Below are 20,009 nucleotides of genomic sequence, written 5' to 3' on the forward strand. Positions count from 1 at the left end.
GGTGACTGAGTAGCAGATCCTGCTACAAGCCTTGTGCTGACACTAATTTAGAGGTGGCTTATTTGGGGATAGCGTGGTTATCTGAACACCCTGCAGGATTGTGCAGAGCAGAGACATCTCAAGTCCTGATCTAAGCAGAAATTCAATTTCACCACTTTTTGAAATGTGGCAACAGCCAGGTGGGAAGCTGGCTTTTCCCACCTAGGGAAATTATTCCTATGCTCTAGAAAGCTCACTACAGGTTTTAATTGTTCAGAGTAACACTTCTTCCAAATGTGTGCCCCACACACCTCCTTTAACCAAGAATTCAACATTCATAAGTGCTATTGGTGTCTATGTTTCTAGGCTGTAACCGTAGCCTCCGCCGCAGTCTTAAGCCGTACGCAGCTATTTTTAGCACAGCAGCCTGGAGTCCCATTTGATGTGTGTTATGTCGGAGGCTGCTCTGCCAACCAGAATGATAACAGTACCATGCACAGGGAGCATATTTTTCCCCTCTTCAGGCTAATCAAATGTGTTAGGGGAGGTTCCCGAGTGAGAGCATCTAACTGCATATAAAATACAAAATATATCCATCTTCCTTCGCAGCTATTAACGAATCACCATTTACCCGCCTAATAAACTTGCACATTAAATTCTAATCGCATCCTGCTTCCCTCATTAACCTGAAGCACTCTACTGGTGAAAAGCCTATTCTTCTAGGAGGCACTGCAGTGCCTCATACTCCCCGACCAGGCTAAAACCCTGAGTCTGGATCTGCAATCTCAGAGCCGCCTAAAGTGGTAATTCCATCTTTTCTATTTATCATGGCCATGCAACTGCTCTGCAACTCTCTCCTGACTCACTGAGCTATATATTTCTCTGCCCTGCTTCTTGCTTCATAAAAATCCTGTCTGTCACTGTGGTCCCATGGAAAATAATGTCTATTTTCCATGTAAATGCTTCAGACAGCTTAAGCCAAAGCCCAGTAAGTCCATTATATATCGCTGTAGTACTACATAAACTGTTACTATACTCCTTGACTGGCATTCTTGCTCCTGTTTTGCTAACATCTGCTTACACCCATTAGCAGCCAGCTTTTTCTCCCCTCAGTCACGTATCTAATCACCCATCCTCCACAGCTGGTTTGCCTCCTTCATCATTTCTCAGGTTGTTAAGCACAAAGGAGACAAACTTAATCACGAGTCTTCTTCCAGCCTAGAAACTGCAGTTCTGCGCATTTCAGCACAGATTGGTTAAATATCCCTGTTGTCTCCTCGACTTGAGGAGTGGGACTCTCAGCCCCCTTAACCTGCTCACAACCAAACCCCAGGGTGTTATGATATTTTCCCATCTGCACTTCAGTTGTGATTAAGTAGAAAGGAGATCAAAAGTGTTCTTTCTGAAAAGCATATTGCTTGTACATTCAACACCACCAGCAGTGATTGTGCAGACTCTGTAGCAATGTCCCACCTATCAAAACCCTGACTTTTATGGACCGTCTGCCAGGGGACACCTCCACTCTTCCTCCTGCAATGATCACATTTGCCACCTGGAGTCACTGAGTATATGGCCAATATGGGTTTGATTTTATGATTACTACAATGCCAGCTCATTTGCCCAAATTGAATATTTACTCATTCTACAGAGGTATAACACCAATAAGCCGCTTCAAGTGAACTGCCCATTGATAAAGTCTGTACCAATACAGGCTGGAATCAAAAGAGGAACACAAGAAAATCTTGCAGTAACCAATCATCAGTCTCAAAGCCTGCAAATTGATTATTTCTGGAAGTTACATGTGAACATATTTCATCATTTTATTCTAAAACCCAGAACATCATTAATGCCTCATAATCATCAATGTCACATCAACGTTTTCTAGCAGTTGAGCCATCAAGCAGCTATACTCTCCAAACCAAGCTAACTACACTATTAACTCATGCATTATACAAAGAATATATTCCCGAGAACGCAGTCTCTTTAGACATCTCCAGGAAGTGCTCCCCTGTAGCAGGAGGTTCATGCTCATATCATGCTCATTGTAAAGACGAGGTTTCTCACAATAAGTGAAACAGGGGAACTCACTGTGAGCGGAGCAGGGTGGTGACAGCAATGGCTCCCATCAGCTATCCAGCAAGCATCAGGCAACGTACATGCCAGGTCAGAGGGCAGCCCAGAAAACCCCCACAACAGCTCTGGAGCAGGACTAAGGGCAGCCTGTCTTGCAGCTCATCATAGGAAAGAATTAAGAGCTCTGGGCTGAGCTGAAGCAGAGCCCCTGGTGAGAGGGTGTGGGTGGACTCCCAGGTGAGGGTGGTCAGGGCAATCAAAGCCTGTTAATGCCCTCACACCTGCAGCCACGTGCATTTTTAGTCCTAAAATATGGAAAGGAAGCATGCAGTGTAAGATGCATGAGGGGCTGATTGAAACAGAAGTTGAGTTGTTAAACCCTTTACATTAGCTGTGCAGTGCCTTAAAAGGGTCAATCACAATAAATTTTGTTGCTGCAAAATGTCTGTTTCCAAAAAGTTCAGCCCGCTCATTTTATACAAGGGCTCCTGATTAGACACAGACATCACCTCCGTTCAACAAAACCAACCAGGGCTCATACCGTTCCTTGCAGGATAACGGGTGAGAAACAGCGTGATTCAGCTCCCAGACACTGCCAGTACAAGAGTGCACAAGCCCACTCTCACTCTGACAAAGATGACTTATTGCAGCTTCAAGACTGAAACTGTCCCTGGAGATCTCCTCTGTTTGCACTACAATCCTTCCCTTATTTCTCCATCCCTCTCCTTCCAAGCCATCCCTGCGCCTCCTGCCCCCCCTTCCACATACACCCACTGCTTGCTTTTATATCTGAAGGTCACTTCAAGATGGCTGAATGCAGCATGTGGTATCACTGCGCTCAACCACTGAAGCCAGCTCCCATGAGACAAAAGGAAACTTGGCAAAATTCGGGAAATTTCTGTTTTGAAAAGAGCATGTGTTCATTCAGAAGCCATGGATTCTGTTCAACTTAATTTTAATAGCTACAAGGGAAAATAATGGACAATGGTTGTTTTGCTCATGGTGGTGCTGGTGGGTTTTTTTTTTTCATTTTACATAACAAAGTTGGCTTCTGGGACATGTAATTATTTCTATCTCCAGCCTGCCCAGTACAAGGTGATACAGCTAGACAAAAGGTCGTGATTACTTGCAGATGGTTCCTAAACTAAACTACAATGCTAAACGAAGATAACTTACTACTGGAAATTACTGAGGTCGCTTGGAGCCCCCCAGAATGCTGGAGGCATTTTAAGGTTACGACACAGAGCTCTGTAGAGAGGACCAGTGCCTCCGAGGAGTTGAGCACCTCCCGTGAGATAGATGCCAAGGGAGCCAAAGGAGGCTCAGTGGCTCACAGACCTTATAAACACACATGCTGCAACTGTGGCCAAGTATTGATTTTTGCCAGGTTGTGTCAGAAATAGCTGTACCAGGGGGACATGCAAGGTCTTATATGGAGCTCCAACATATGCTGTAAAAGATTTTAGAGAAGAATCCTCTATTTTTTGAAGTTCACTTGAAAAACACACACAGAGCTGATGCTGGGATGCTTTTAATCAAGATTAAGTGCTCACATTTGGGTTTTCTTCATGCCAGTGTATCAGCTGTCATTTCTATCTAGAAGTTTCTGAAAATTGTTTAGCAGAATTTGAGGACTAGAAGATAGGTGTTGAAGGCATCTCCGCAGCCCAGGTGGGGGCTGGGGTCTAATCCAGTCCTTTCTGGCAGTAGCAGGCCATCGCGCAGCTGAGAGCTGATCTGGAACCAGCCAGCTCTTCAGTTCAGACATGCAGGTAGCCTCACCAGACAACAGAAAATGAATTTTATTACTATGCAAAGTTTGAAAAGGTATCTTTAGAGAACAAGGAGCTTTCCTCTAAATCCTTACCTGAGCAGGTTCCCTTAATAGCAGCCTTTCAAGTGAAGGACGTCAACCTAAACCTCTGCAGCAGCTCCTGTCCTACGGGGCAAGGCATCTGCCTCGTAGATGTCCTGCTAGGACAAAAACTAAGCACTGCAAAACCCTGTCTCAGCCACCTCTTGGCATCCCATCTCCCCTTCTGTGATATGAAACTTCAAGCTGTTCTCTCTCTCAACAGAGCACGGTGGGGTTATATATATTAATTGTAAGAAACACAGACGTGACAACAGGGGTTAAGAAACCTCGAGAAAGTCTGAATTCATACAATTCAATTGTTAAATGCATCCAAGCAATTTCCACATCTTCACTGCTGCTGTGGACTTTTAGGTGAATGCAAATGCTCCATTTATTAAATCTAGATATATTGTGCATAATATTACCTCGGTATTTTTCCTTTACCTAAATCCCCCAACGTATGTATTACTAACAATGTTAATTACAACAAGAATGCTTTTAGAGCAAGAAGAAATTACCTGACAACACTGAAAATGGGACTGCTCTGTGTGCTATAAAACTTGGGAACTGCACTTCAGGGTGTGAATATTTCCATAAGAAAGCAATTACATTGATGAAAGCTGACCAATAAAATAGCCTGAATAATTTGTGTATGTGTGGGGAAGGGAGTTCAGAGATAGCTGACTGGAACAGGCATGAATATTATTATAGGAAGCAATTAGAAAACATTCATATATGTTTTTTTAAAGAGTTTGATGCTGAGCTGTAGAGTACTGTTGTAAAGAATGGCCTTGGAATCCAAGGCTGAGCTTTTTAAAAGTATTCGCTATAACAAAAAAATAACAAAAAGACTGGTGGACAAGACGTAGTGTGGTGTGATACCCTTTCTCTTCCCAAACTCTCTCAAGATTTGGCAACTTTATAATGCCAGCATATTTCATGACCTGAAAAATAAAAACCAAATGATTTTGTCATCATTATTCCTCCCAAGAGACACATACCTCCTGTTCCTTGACTAGGCACCAGCATACCTCAACTCTCTTCTGCTCATGCAGGTAATAGTAAGGGCTGGTACGCACAATCCCCCCGCAGCGTGCCAAAGGGAGAAGCCAAAGCTGCAGGGAAAATAAAGACCAGCTTTTTAACAACATGGCTTACATAGGAATTGGCTTTGTGTTGTGGAGAAGGGTTTGGGGATAAAGTCCTTTTGCTACTCACTTCTGTTAGACTCATAAGATGGTAACTCAGGAATAATGCTGAAAATTACATGCTCATTGTTAGATTTCTGAAGAAACGTGCCACCGAGATGGATTGCAGCACTTCGCATCCCCCGTGATATTTTTCACAGGGTTCTGCAGACCTGAGCATGGGGGATTTTACCAGCTACAATGGGTTCAGAGGGGAGAGGGCTGTTTAGAAATCTAAGAGATGGAATTTTATTTCAGCTACATTTTTCTTAAATGATGAAAGACGGGGTTTTGTTTGTTTGGGTTTTTTTTTGACTGCAATAATGCAGCAATAACCGAATTCTGCACCATGTTTCATGTCCCCAGAATATCAGGGTACCTGTTTAACTGTGGTAAAAATAAATGTACTTCCAAAACACGCAGGACAAAAATCCTGAGCATCCAGGCCCCAAGGGCACCCACAGGCCCAGCTGTCCCTGCCTGCCCCTGGGCTCCCCCCACCTGCCCACGGCCCAGGACCCCACGTCAGCCCCCCAAGGCCATCAGCCCCTGCCCCAGCAACACCACGGCAGGGCCAGCCTCCAGCTTCCCACAGCAGGCCCACGTCCCAGCCGGTCCTTGTCCCACCGCTCCTGGCAGGGCGGTGGGACAGGCCCCGGCTGCAGCCAGGACGCTCTGGCACCGGCGAAGGCTGCCCACAAGGCAGCTGCGGCTGCGGCCACGGCCCCAGCAGGCGGAGGGAAGGCAAGCCCTGCACGCTCAGCCTGCTTGCTCAGAGGTTTCTTTCCAGTTCACGTGAGAGTCACTGTGCAGCAACACCGGGAGCGTGCTTCGCCGATAGCTTTTGCCTGTGTGTTTATGCTCTCAGTACATCAAGAGGATTGTTTATATAAACCCATATAAATGGGCAGAGCATCCCCGTACAGATGGATGTGCATTAACTGCCCACCGCCACGGCTCCAAGTTGTGTATAAACCCACCCTCTTACTCCTTTTCAGCAGGACTGGCTGATGGAAATGGCCACTTCCCCACCAGCTACCATGAAACAAGGAATGGGAGAGCCTACCTGTGCTCCGGGACCCCCTGCCCTTGCCTGGGGATTGCTTTGTGCCCCCACCGCCTCAGCCAAGGAGCAAGCCAGGGCTCTGGTGCAATCAGGCAGCCATGAGCTGCACAGACACATGCTCTTTCTGACAGATCGGGTTCAGAAACGAGTGACAGCGGCCCAGTGACAACCAACCGTGGACAAAAATTAAGGCAAATATCCAAAGCAGAGAGATTTCAGGATGAATCCCTGTTTCTCAAGACTCTTTTTTTTTTTTTAACACACACCCCCCCAGCAGAGAAGCAGCTGCAAGAAGCCAGGAATGTTCTTTTTGCAGTCACCAAGGTGAAAGAAGAAGTAGTTAAGATATGTTTTTAGGTATTTCCTTTGCTGAAAAATACATTTTCTTCTGCAACGGCCTCTGTTGTGGCACAAATCCTCTGGCTTGAACATTCCCCAAAAGGGCTCTGTTGCAACCCTCCCACCCCCCAACAGACATCTGCAAGGCTGTTTTGGAAGAGAGTTACTCCAAAAGACAACAGACATTTGACTCACAGACTGAGCACTTGGGGTTCTGCTTTGCCATCTTTTATTTGCTTCTGAGCACTTGACGGTTCAGCTGAGGCAGGTACCACAGGCCCAGGTCTCCTCTCACTCGTGTAATGGCAAGGACATTACCGGGGAAGCCAGCAAGAGTGGCCCAAGCCCTGCATGAAGGGTTGGTGGGACACAGCAGAAGGTACATGCCTGCTCCACAGTGGTCTTGTGCCCTCTGGCTTTGTGGGTGAACCGCGTGCCAGTCCAGCCCCACAGAGTAATTCAGAGTATTATAAAACATGAGCTGGAGCACCACCTGCCCAGAATAGAAGACAGACAACAACAGGGCATGGCAAGAATGAAAATTTCAGCTGGAGCCTTCCTTTTCTCAGCAGAGTAAGAACTGCTTATATGGGCTTTCTGCTCCCCAAAAAATTCTCCAAGAGGGCCAGGTCCACTCTCTCATCACTAACACATAAGCTTAGGGCTGTTTTATCTTTAATGAGCAATAGGGTTACATCTTAGCACACTATTCACAACTCACATGCATTTGTAGTTGTGCATACATTTTTACTTCATACCTGTTAGCCCTTTATCACATTATAGCGATTGAGGAATATCTTTACTCTTCAGCATTGGCTTAACCAACGACATTTTTAACCATGAGCTTTACACAAAGGCCTTATTCTGCCTTGATGGCAAAACCTTCTCTTCTGACTGCATATTTTTAATAACTGCCTATGTTTATACTGCTACACTACAGGTCTGTCCCCTGGATCCAACATCCCTTTCACACCTAAAGTCTTCAGGATTACTGTATTAACCCATCTGCTGCTGAAAGTGATGTTCTCTTTATAACATGACATACTACCAAACACAATGGAAAGCAAAGAACAGTTGGAAAATTTGAGCATTCTGCTACACCAAAAAACAAAATTTAATGGAATGATATCTGCACAATGAGTTTGGATTATCTTCTTGTAGGATGTTATAGGCTATAATAGGAACTGGTTGGGAAGAAAAAAAAAAAAAAAACAACAAAACCAAAAAAACCCAAACAACCTAGAAAATTCTCTGTGTTCCTTTTCAGTCGTATGTTCAAACTAAGATTTTTTTTGATCAACAGTAAGGTATCTGTACATATGAATTGACCATATGCATAATTCATACTCTGAACCTCTCCCAGTTGTAAAGACCTGGTCCACATGAGAAAGTTGCAGTGATTTAACCAAAGAAGTTTTTTTTTTAATTGACTCTATGGACAAAGTAATATACATGGTCATTTGCATTCCTTTGATTTATCAAATAAACATACTTCAGCTAAGAGAAATAAATCACATGATATCATCTCTCGAAAATACTCGATCAAAATGGCTTTTGAAAAATCCAAGTGAAATGGGTGTACTTCTGTTTGTTAGCTTAGCTGGTTTTCATGAGGAATGTGGTTGTACATTTTAAAAATCAGCAATACTTCTCTATTTGTTTTTTAATCTATAGATTTTAAAGTGCTTTAAAAAAGATAAGCAGTTATCATGTGGTTAAAATTCATAGGAACATTCAAATGAACCAGGGGACATACTGCATCAAAAGCCAATGACACTTGGTGCTCTTCAAAAATATTACTCAAGGAAAAACTCAGGGATAGGAAGATTAAGTAGAATTACCCAAAGCAACATGGTAGGCTGACAGCAGGGCCAGGAACTGAAATCAAATACTCCAATTCCCAATCCACTGCACATATTTCCTAGATGCTATTTCTACCCCACCATGGTTAACTGAAAGCACTGACAAAAGAGTTAAAACTAATGAGAGTAAAACAAATAAACAAACAAAAACCATCCCTAATTCCAATTCAAGAGGCTGCCTGGAAAGCCTTTGCATGAGTGAGGACATATCCGTTTCTATTCCAGAAATCTAACATGTAAGAATCCGCTTTATCTTCAAAAAGAATAACTGCCAGATTTGATTTCACTTACAGTCTTGAAAATGCAGAATTCCTCTACTAAACTTAGTGGCATTAGACCACATACACCTAGACACAAGATCAACAGTTAGACGGAGAGGTTTCACATGAGTATACACTATACCTACAGCATGGGCAACAACACATGGAGCACAGAAAGAATTGCCGAAACTCAGCATGTTTCCAAAACTACTAGAGAAAGAAAGAAAGGATTTGGCATGGTTGGGAAAGCATCCTCAAAGGAAAAGAAAAAAAGGAAGTCACTGTTTTAAGCTGCAGAAAGTGTACTGAAGGCGAGTTATATTTTATTTCATTAAAATATATTTTAAAAACATACTGTGTAAAAGAATTAGGATTCTCAATAATTTATTATTTACATTAGCAAATTCTGTTTGACTGTTATTCTATAGATAGAAATGAAAAGTCTGCAGAAGGGAGTTGTATCTACTTATTCAGGACCAAGCAAGCCCCTTTACCAAGAAACAAGTCCAAAATGTGTTCCTTCCCATTTTGATCCCTTCAAATTCATGTTTGCAAACAGACTGCAAAAAGCTCAATGAAAGGTCACGTTGGTGAGTGTTGAGCACTCACAGTGATAGCCGGGATTTCGGAGCGCTCTGCAAGAGAGAGACCCCGAGGAGATTTTAACGTTGCACTACTCAGTAGTCAAGAGGCTGCAGGGTCCAATCCCGCTCTTGCTCCCACTGTCCTACCTCCGCTGAAATCCATGGCATTACATGACAACGAGGCCTGCACCCGGCCCCGCAGGCAGATCTCGGAAAGCTAGACAGACTCCTTGAGCCAGGCTGGCAGCGGAGAGAGTGTTTTTCCTACCACTGTAGACACACTGTAGCTTATCATTCTTTTTCAGTCCAAACACAACATAAATCTAATTGTCTTCCTCCCCAACCTCTGGGGAGAAATATGCATAGGAAATTATCTCTCTGATGTAAACAACTGTAAGCACCATTCATGTTTGCTGGTCCACATGAAAAAAAATCGTATCCAAGTGCCTGCCATAGCCTTGACCCTTCTTAGCAGAGCAGCTCAGCTTTCCAGATCTCCGAAATCATACAGGTACCCAAACATCACGCACAGTCCATTGCAATGCCAGCTGCTGTCTGCTTTACTGTTCCAGGAAAGAGTAGTCGCCTCTTCAGTGATTATATAAACTCCCATGATTACAAGTACTAAAGCGGTCAGCTCACGTGTTCTGTTTCCTGGAGGCACTGAATGGTATTTCTGACATCTCATGTAAGGCACCAGTCATCCGGCAGCTGAGCAAAAAGTGACCCGCAAGACCTCCATTAAGCAACTGCAGAGGGAACTGACAAAATTCAGCTGGTTTGCTCGCCTTCTTGCTTACGTAGCATAAAAAGTGTGGTCACGCCATCTGGGGAAGTTTCTGGTGGTATTCTAAAAGAGGAAGCCTCAACTTGCGCTGCAAGCCAAGGAGCATGGGTTACAGCATACTACAGCACAAGTTTCCGATGGCTGCGTCAGAGCAGCAATTCCCACAGACATAGCAGAGATTTCCTTGAGCCTCAAGAGGCCTCTGCTTCCTTGCTTTCATGGAAAATGAGTTTGTTGTCAACAGCGAAGCAGTCACCTCCTTACAAGATGTCTCCATAACACACAGTGGAGGGCCAGGTTACAAAACCTGCTTTGTGGCGTACTTGCTGCAACTTCTCTGCTGTTGGTCTTGCCCGCACAGCCTTATTCACAGAGATGCAACACCGGAGATAGCAGAGCCTGTGGACGAAGAGGTCGGCTGGATGCTGGCTGACTACATCACCGAGCAGCCTCAGTCCAGAATATCAGTCTCAAATGGGACCAGGTGGTAGTATGTCAAATTGGTGACATAAGCTGTTGGATCATCACTGTCTTCTAGCTCTGAGGTAAAGTCGCTAACACTTTCGAACCTAAGGAGAAATAAATAAAAAAAAACATTATGAACACTAATGTTCATTTAGAAAATCGAAGTCAAAGGAATTGGAAGAAAAGTACTGACGGAGAAGTCTAGGATATCTGAAGACTGACCCCTGGAAATTTTGAGAAAAGACATTTGTGAGGGACTAGTTAGAAAAAGGGCTGCAGGCAAGAATGCTTCAGCTGGTAGTGCAGTTAAAGTTCTGAGTAAATGTAGTATGTGGACTTGCTTCACACCAGAGCAGTGTTGCAATAGAAGTATTTCTAATGCTGGTTTGCAGCTTCAGCTTTGTGAAGCTCAGTTTACAAGACAAAGATCTAAAGTCCTAACTCTTTTTCCAAAGCTTCAGTATCTTACTCCCTCTCTTGGCAGCCTGAAACTCAAATTCGTACTAGAAGTTGTCAAGGAAGGTCCATTCAGATCAACTATGAATCATGATGCTATAGCTTCTCTGACATCAGCCGCCATATCATTATGCTAGCATACCCTATGCTGGAGACACCAGCAATGGCGTCTACTGTCACTTTCATAAACCAAGATGCAACACTTCCTAGAGAGGGTTTAGAAGTAAATTGAAACCATTGCTCTCCCTGTCCTTAAATAAACAGAAAGCCTGTTTCTCTATAACCTATGGAAATGAATGGGCTGAGGATTTTGTTTTCAGTAAAACAGGATGCCTGTCCCCTTTTGAAACTGTGCTAAAACACAGCTGTGCAGCATACTAGGAGAGCAAGTTCTCATCTCTAGATAGCAGTCTTCAGTAAAAGGGACTTTCATGACTCCTCTCTAGTATGACACTAACTCTTCACAGCACTTTTCATTATAATACCTGAACTTCCTATCTCATGGCATCTGGTTACCACATTGCATTTAAGATGAGCCAGATCAAAAACAACATTACTTTGTTTTCAGGCCCCAGGGTTCCCCTCCTACTAACGGATGAATGATTTCCTGGATCATAGGCTTTCTTGTCAGGCAATTCTGGATACCTCTACAATGAGATTTTTATGAGTCTAGAAGATCTTTCACTGTAATATAGGAAAATCTTCACAGAAAGTACTCAGAGCTGATCCCATCCACACCTCCTCCTCCTCCCCACACCCATGTGTATCGGAATAAACCATAGGCCAATGAGAACCATGGTGCATGTGAGCAAATCTTGTTACCCCTGACTTTCAAAGCTACCAGTGAGGAAGGAAGGAAGCAGCGGGTGAGCTCTGGAAGAGTGAATCATGCAGCTGAGGTCCACGTCCTTCCATTTTGTTCTCACAGCATGCAGCGGCAACACGAAATGCCTCAGTTCCCACAGAAAAGTGGAAAGGAAACTGTCTTTGTTTCCCGTCTGAACTTGGACTCTTACCCTTTCACTTCACAGTTACCTTCCCTGGGTTTGGCTTTTGTATGAGGCCAAACGTCTAACACAAATAGAAAACAATGACTACAGTGTCCTTCCTCCAGAGCCTTGCTATCCTCCCCATGGCAAGAGATTAAATTTTGACAAGCAGAGAATATCCAAATATAAGGAGATTCCCAAATTTAGTTTCATTTGTTTTGGTATTTTCCTTCTCACTTCCTAACTCCTGTGTTACAACCTGAACTTTTGCAAGGACTACCCACTGTCTCATGCCTACTCTCAACCAGAAGGTATCAACTTGTTAAAACCTACGCTTTCCTCACTTACACACATTCCCATTCCAAGGAGACTTGAATTTCTGCAGTAAGAAAACGTTTTACTTCTTCCCAGATAGCCTAGCAGTTAAAGGCAGTCACTGCAGGCCAAGGATTAAATCTCAGCTCAGCTCAAGCAAGGGACTTGAAGAACTGTCAGATTTCTTTTTCTCACACTCTCTCCTTAATATTTTGAAAGAACTTGCATTCATTCTGATAGAGTGAGAAAAAAATTAAATAGAAACTGAAAAATTGCACAAGATGGAAAAAGAAATCCTAACCTAGCTCTGACTATCGGACATGTCTCTAACACCTTTTTAGGCTAGCATACTTCAGCTCTCTGAGTAGCAGATAAACAGATGAAGCTTTAAAATAATTTGGTTTAAAACTGCATCTCACCTACACATAAACTAGTTAGACTCCTTTAGTTAAGTGAGGCAGCTGCAGACATCCCTCTAACCTCATCCTAGGGAGCCTTAAGAGTCAGGTATTTCAGAGGACCCAAAGAAGAGTGGTGGGGTAAACAAACAGATAAATCTCCCGCTCCCATCTCTCCCCAAAACTTTCTTTAGAAGCATCATGGGTTATCAGATAGCATGGTCTATACATCCTGCAACGTATGGACACAGCTCTGTCTTTTCCACGCTCCTACCTGGTCCTTCTCACCTCTTTTTTAACTATGAGGACTACAACATTTTTTGAGCAGAAACTCATGGGTTTTCTCCTGCAGTGCTGTTGCTATGCCCTTTACTTACAAAAGAAACAGAAACGAGACTGAACTTTGAATGTTTTTTGCCCCCATTCCTTTACTCCCTCCAGGCTGTTTGCTTGCCTGCATGTGTGGGAACATGTGCAGAGAGGAGTTGACTTGGTATCTTGCAAACACTTCACAGATCATGTTGTGCTGTCTCACAGACTGCTAGTGATCCAGGAACAACAGATTATGAAATACCAGTGGGGCAGACAGAACGAAGAAAGCAGAAGAGGAGTCAAGAAGGCTATTCAGATTCTGTTCCCCTTCTCTCATCAACTGTATAAAGCTAGATTATTACAACTGGAAGGTCCCACAGATTTTGTGGTTCTTCAGCCTCGCTCATAGGGTCCTATAAGCAGCATGTGAGGTACAAAGCACTGGCATTAACATGCTGTGGTTAGGCAGAAAGCTTTCCTTACCACCAGAAAGGAAGAGTCGGTACAGAAGCCTGCAAAGCACTGCTCTAGAGTGCCCATACGAAACCAAACCCAAAAAACCAGGACTGTTTACTACAGCTAGCAGCTGTATAGGACACCCAACAGTCAAAATGCTTTTGTGCTGTTACCAACAGGTCTTTTTCCCAAAATAAACTCTGTAAACTGCTATGGACATGAAGATTCCTAAATGCCCAAACTGCTGCCCTTGTTATTTTTTCCCCAAAGTACCTTGACAGACATACCGTCCTTCATAAGGGCCTACTTCTTGTGCTGTAAGACAACCTTCTTTATCATTTTAACCTCTGTTAATGCATTTGAGCTGCTGCTCACATTTGCCAGGAAGAAGAGGGAAACAAGGTACATAGAAGCTAATGGCTTGGACAGCCATAGTCTTCGCTGGGTAAAAAACTGGCTGGATGGCCAGGCCCAAAGAGTTGTGGTGAATGGATTTAAGTCCAGTTGGCGGCTGGTCACAAGTGGTGTTCCCCAGGGCTCAGTGTTGGACCCGGTCCTGTTCAATATCTTTATCAATGATCTGGATGAGGGTATTGAGTGCACCCTCAGTAACTTTGCAGACGACACCAAGTTGGGTGGAAGTGTTGATCTGCTGGAGGGTAGGAAGGCCCTGCAGAGGGACCTGGACAGGCTGGATCATTGGGCCAGGGCCAACTGTATGAGGTTCAACAAGGCTCAGTGCCGGGTCCTGCACTTGGGTCACAACAACCCCATGCAGCGCTACAGGCTGGGGGAGGAGTGGCTGGAGAGCTGCCTGGCAGAAAAAGACCCGGGGGTGTTGGTTGACAGCCGCCTGAACATGAGACAGCAGTGTGCCCAGGTGGCCAAGAGGGACAATGGCATCCTGGCTTGCATCCGGAATAGTGCAGCCAGCAGGACCAGGGAGGTGATAGTGCCCCTGTACTCGGCACTGGTGAGGCCACACCTCGAGTGCTGTGTTCAGTTTTGGGCCCCTCACTACAAGAAGGACATTGAGGTGCTGGAGCGTGTCCAGAGAAGGGCAATGAGGCTGGTGAAGGGCCTAGAGCACAAGTCTTATGAGGAGCGGCTGAGGGAGCTGGGGTTGTTTAGCCTGGAGAAAAAGGAGGCTCAGGGGAGACATTATTGCTCTCTACAACTACCTGACAGGAGGTTGTAGTGAGGTGGGGGTCGGTTTCTTTTCCCAGGTAACAAGTGATAGGACAGGAGGAAATGGCCTTAAATTGCACCAAGGGAGGTTTAGATTGGATATTAGGAAAAATTTCTTCACCAAAAGGGTAGTCAGGCACTGGAACAGGCTGCCCAGGGAAGTGGTTGAGTCCCCATCCCTGGAGGTATTTAAAAGATGTGCAGATGTGGAGCTTAGCGACACGGTTTAGTGGTGGACTTGGCAGTGTCAGGTTTACTCGGTTACGTTGGACTCTATGACCTTAAGGGTCTTTTCCAACCTAAATAATTCTATGATGTTTCTCATTAACTCACAGGAGTAACCTCAGTGTAAACACGGTGTGAGACAACAACCCAGCTCCTCTCATCACCTTATACAGAACCAGTACCTGAACAGATCTCCTCGTATCTCAGACTAAAAAGTACAGGGGAAGCATTTTCTTTTTCTGTCAAGAGTAGGATTTCTTTTTCCTGGAAAAATTACGTATCTAATTTCACCAGCTCTGTGCTGCTTTTGCATCGCCACCTGCGAAAGTCTCTCCCGCGGACCGCAAGATGCTTGTGACAATGGTAGCACCGTCCTGAAAATGCACATCTAGTGCTGGAGTGAGTTTGCCAAAAAGGCAGCATGTCCAATGCCACAGCCTCTGCTGCTGGCCTAAAAGACAGAGGCACAAACAGTCCTGGCAGGGGAAGGCACCTCTGGAACAAAACCAAAGCATAAGTTGGAATGCATGTATTTACCACCTTTCCTTTCAAAAGCACTGCAGAGTATTCCAAGAACCACGCATAAAAGGACTATTTATGCCACATGGATGCTGAGCACACTGGGTGCACCACATTTGGCAACAATATGGTGGACTGCCAACTAAAATTAGAGAGAAAATGAAGGAAGCAGAAAGCAACTACTTCAGAACAACAGAGTAAGCAACTACAACTTGCAAAAATGCTATAGTTTCTTTTGCAACAAGTATAAGACTTTTCAGCTGATGGATCACTGGGTAGGTAGCACTGCAGGCTACAACAGCTAACCAGTGCAGCAGCACTTTGGGGAATGAATGCTACCTGCTGAAGTTCCCAGTGCTTCTCTCCAAAAAATAGACGTCTGCTTTGCAAAATGTCTGATTCAAGTACATCAGCAGCCAAAACCCAAAAGTCATACAGAGTTTAATGTTGCTGAAAGGAAAAAGTTCCCATCTGAGGGTATACAAGTCCACAAGGAATTAACTCTGATTTCAGAATAGAAAACACCAATCCTGTAAATCCAATTTTATGGAGACCAAAAAGGAACTGCATGGGATTTTGAATGATTTTAAAGCTTCCTTTCTGAACTACTAACCTACATTTAAAGCAACAGTATAGAAAATTTCTGCTTTTAAAAAAGTTCAATTTTTACAAAACAGCTGTGCTACACAAGTGCCACTATCTGCTAGCTAGTACCTCTCAGCTATCAAATACAGCTACAGGATGGGCAAATTTAGGGCATCAGGTAAAACAGACATTTGAAATTTATTAACTTCTTGACTCTTGATTTAACTTCCTTCAGCGAAGTTAAAATACAAATGCACAAAGCCAGGCTGTTATCCTAGATTTATTTCTTCTGCCACAGTTTCTGGGAAACCATGCCTACCATACAGTTTTTATCACATTAGTGTTTTCTGGTCTTGATAGTCTCTGACTTCAATGGGGTGACAGTTAGACGATGGCAGTTTCTGATCCCAGACGAGTAAGTTTTGCTTGGGCTGCAGCACATTTTTAAAATCAGAACTAGATTTTATTATTTTTTTTAATAATTTTTTTAAAATAATCAAAATAAGGCAGGAAAAGGCTTTCTTTGCTAATTTACTCCTATTATTTGTCACTCTCAGTACTAAAGAGTGATCCACTATGAACTATGACAACATTGGCCTTACAGAATTACCTCCAGTGTGTCGCTTCAGCCTCATTAATACAAGATTATAAGCTTAAGTGCTGTTAGCAAGGTCAAGGTTCAAAACACTAAGTGATAAGTTAATAGAAAGACTTCAAGAAATTACACTGGAGCCAAAGATACACCCCAGCTCCTGAAAAAATCTTGCCAAGCTCTAAAGCTTTGCACAGACTGGCAATGACCACATTTCAAATGTGGGAAGACAGAGCACTGCACTCAAAGATAAAGCCTCCATAACACTTTTAGTATTCCGTTTCCATCATTTTGACTGCTCTAATGAAAAAGTAGGTCAATGTTTCTCATTAAAAATATTTAAATGCTTCACTACCTGAAGCTCACTGAAATATCAATCACCCGCTATGACAGAAATCTGTAGGAGCAGATTTCCATCAATACTCATCTGTCAACACAGTCACTGACTTCAGACCTATATGAAAGCCCTCCTGGTTACAGGTCTCTGACCCCAGAATACCTACATGCGTTAGGAGGCAGAATTTACAAATAAGACTAGCCTAACTTCCCTCTCCCCTAATGAAATACAGATGCTTCAGAAGTCCTAGCATGCCGCTGCACCTGAGCAGCTGCTGAGCTTCCTTTGATTACGTTCAGGGGTGTGTTCCCCTCCTCTGAGGATGGTGTTTTGCTTCCCAAATAAAGCGTACCCTTCGCAGTAGGATATTCCACTTGTAAGGATGTTTGAGTTCCCAGATTTGGGCTCAAACGAGCTCTCATCACAGTCATGAAAGAAAGAAAAAACTCCTCTATTCTCACCTGGCAGGACCCCTATGACAACCACAGCTTTTTTTCACACACAGAGGACTGAGCTCCTTGGGGTCAATCATTCTCACCAACAGCCATTTTATCCATTTTAATAGAAAGAGCTGTGAAGCGTTAGCAATCAGGCCCAGTAATCTTTAACTAGTCAGAATGACAGCTGTACCAGTCTTGCTCCTAGACAGAGGGTAACATTTTGCTAGAGGAAGGTGGGAAAGCTACAGTTTATCTGAAGCTGACAGCATTACTCATGCACAAACCCCACTTACAAGTGTTCTGCTGAATCTACATCCAGGTGCTTCTCTTTTCCATTGGGTATACTGTGGTCAATGACTATTGTTTCAGTATTGGCTAAACAAAATCCATTTGATCGCATGATTTCTGTCGGGAGAAGAAAGAAAACAAGATGAAAATCCCCCCAAAAGCTGGGAAACAACTGCATATTATATGTAATTAACATGGTTATGAACCGAGATGTATGCGTGACATTGAAAATCTGCACATGAAAATAGGAATGAAAAGTTGGTTTCATAGTTTCTTACATCTGCAAACTGCCAGTGCTTAAGCGATTTTATTCATGTAATCAATTCATCACACAGAGCATTTGAAGCAAGGCCCAGTTTCAGCCCTGTTATTGCCAGTGGCAAAATTCCCATCCCCCTTGGCAGAATGGCAGCCTATCCATATATTGCAACCTACCACTACCAAAATATAATTTTGTTTTTCCTAGGCAGTCCCAGGCTTAAGCCAGTTAAGCAAAAATCAAAGAGACAGGAAAAAGGAAATCAAAAGTGACCTTCCAAGTTAATTCAACCACCATCTTTAAGACATATAAAGCAATACCATCTTCTACACTGCCTTCAACTCTGCTTATTTGTTTCTCACTGTGTAAGAAGCCTCCAATCCAGAACAGCTAAAATTTACACCTAATTCCACTGACTTACTACCATGGGGAGAGTATATAACTAAAGAATAGTACTCGATGAGAAGTTAATCCACGTCTGTCGTACATGGAAAGGCAAACTAGGCAAGTCACAAGGATTTCTTTCGGTCACACAATCTTAGATGAAGCTAGGGCCACCACAAAATGAACATACATCTGTATATAAATCAGCACTGACTTAAGTGTGATGACTCGTGATCTGCCTCAAGGTACAAGGACCCCGTGTTACAGCCTTGCATTATCAGCACAAACAAAAGGAAATTAGTCTGTGGCAGAAAATATGGTAGGCACAAAAAGTACGTACGGGGAACCTCTAAGACCTTGCCTCAAACAGACCAATTTCAACTACACAGTTCAAGTAACGAGCAGGAGAGGAGAAAGAAGAGGGGTAATTTTTTTAAGTGTACATTTACATATTCCTACATTAAAGTAAAGCCAGAACTCACTTCCCTGTTTTTCTTGAGAAAGTAATCTTTGGCTTTTAGTCTGTATTTCATTGCGACTCACTTTAGCAGAACACATTTGGGGGTAGTAAAAAAAACACAGAATCCCAGTAGAATCACACTTCAGTCATGACTCACCTTGAACCAACATTGTACTGCAGAATAAGATTTACACCATAAATTCAAGTTCAGCTTTCATCTAAGAGGGCAGCCCCTTCTCTCTTCCCCATCACCTACCACTCTGAACAGGACCGTGTGGGGGACAGTTTGTTTTTTCAGAGAATACAAAACATTTTTGCCTGCTTTTCTAAGTCTGCAAGCCATGTAGAAAGCTGCACTATGACTAACAGGAATACCACAGTGTTTTCCCAGTGTCCTTGACATGACCTAAGAGTTACAGCATTTCGTTGCTGCCTGAACTGCTTTAGACGTTAGCATTTGCTGCCATCTACTGACAACGCCACCAGAAACTGAAACCGTTTCCAGTGCGCACCATTCAGACCAGGCAAATATCAATTATCACCAAATTTCTGCCTGCGTTCTTAAATTCTTTGCAGCAATCACTTAAATGATAAAACTAATTACCAGAAGATGCTTTTGGACAGCTGCATAGGTAGGAAAATCTTCCTCTAATTAATTAGGTATGACTCATCTCTACCAAAATTAATTCAGAATTAAAACAAAACATGTTATTATTCAGCTAACGTGGTTTACACAGGTCCTCTACATACAGGCTGGCAGGAGGGTTCCCTGTGCTGCTAGCCTCTGTCCAACAGCCAGGCACCCTGACTCGGAATTTAGGTTCATCTTGACCACCTTCTCTCTGTTGTACCCAGCAGGTGACATATTCAGTCATGCACACACAGAGTATGTGTGCCCTAAGGAGGTACACATCCTCACAAAAATTATATTAAATCCTTCCAAACAGCAAAAAGTCCCAAGCCAGAGCAACACTAACCAATTGGTTTCTAACCAATGCAATTCCAAATACATTTATTCTTGCTATTTGCCTGTTTGCAAAAAGAACAAGGTATCACTGACAGAAGCCACCCTTTGAAACATTTTTACAGCGTATAGTTTGGGGATCCTTCATTTCACAACAGGCAGGTGCTAGGACCTGCTTTGCAGCTCCGGTCTCATGGCATAGCAACCTATTTCAGACAAAACCAGTGAATATGCTCTCAAGGGTCAGTGCTGAGAACAAGTCCTGGTGCTTGGGAGCAAAGCGAGTAACCACATCCAGCCTTTGGAAGATGACTAATGTCAGGAACACACACATGAGGAATTTTACCTGAAGTTTCCACATCGACTCAAGACACCATCCAAACCT

The 20,009-nt window shown here is 43.5% G+C and overlaps 1 protein-coding gene across 1 annotated transcript in view; it reads right to left on the minus strand.

The window, feature by feature from the left end:
• Window positions 1–7,161: 7,161 nt before the first annotated feature.
• The window catches only part of PXDC1 (PX domain containing 1), a 28,699-nt gene continuing 15,851 nt past the window's right edge, over window positions 7,162–20,009 (minus strand). Inside the window, exons 4-5 of the mRNA XM_082330117.1 lie at window positions 17,563–17,674; window positions 7,162–10,561 (exon numbers count right to left, since the gene is read on the minus strand). Of these exons, the coding sequence (XP_082186243.1) occupies window positions 10,444–10,561; window positions 17,563–17,674 (230 nt within the window). The 3' untranslated portion in view covers window positions 7,162–10,443. The remainder of the gene's footprint in view (window positions 10,562–17,562; window positions 17,675–20,009) is intronic.

This window comes from Platalea leucorodia (assembly GCF_965183815.1).
Source record: "Platalea leucorodia genome assembly, chromosome: 1".
NCBI lineage: Eukaryota > Metazoa > Chordata > Aves > Pelecaniformes > Threskiornithidae > Platalea > Platalea leucorodia.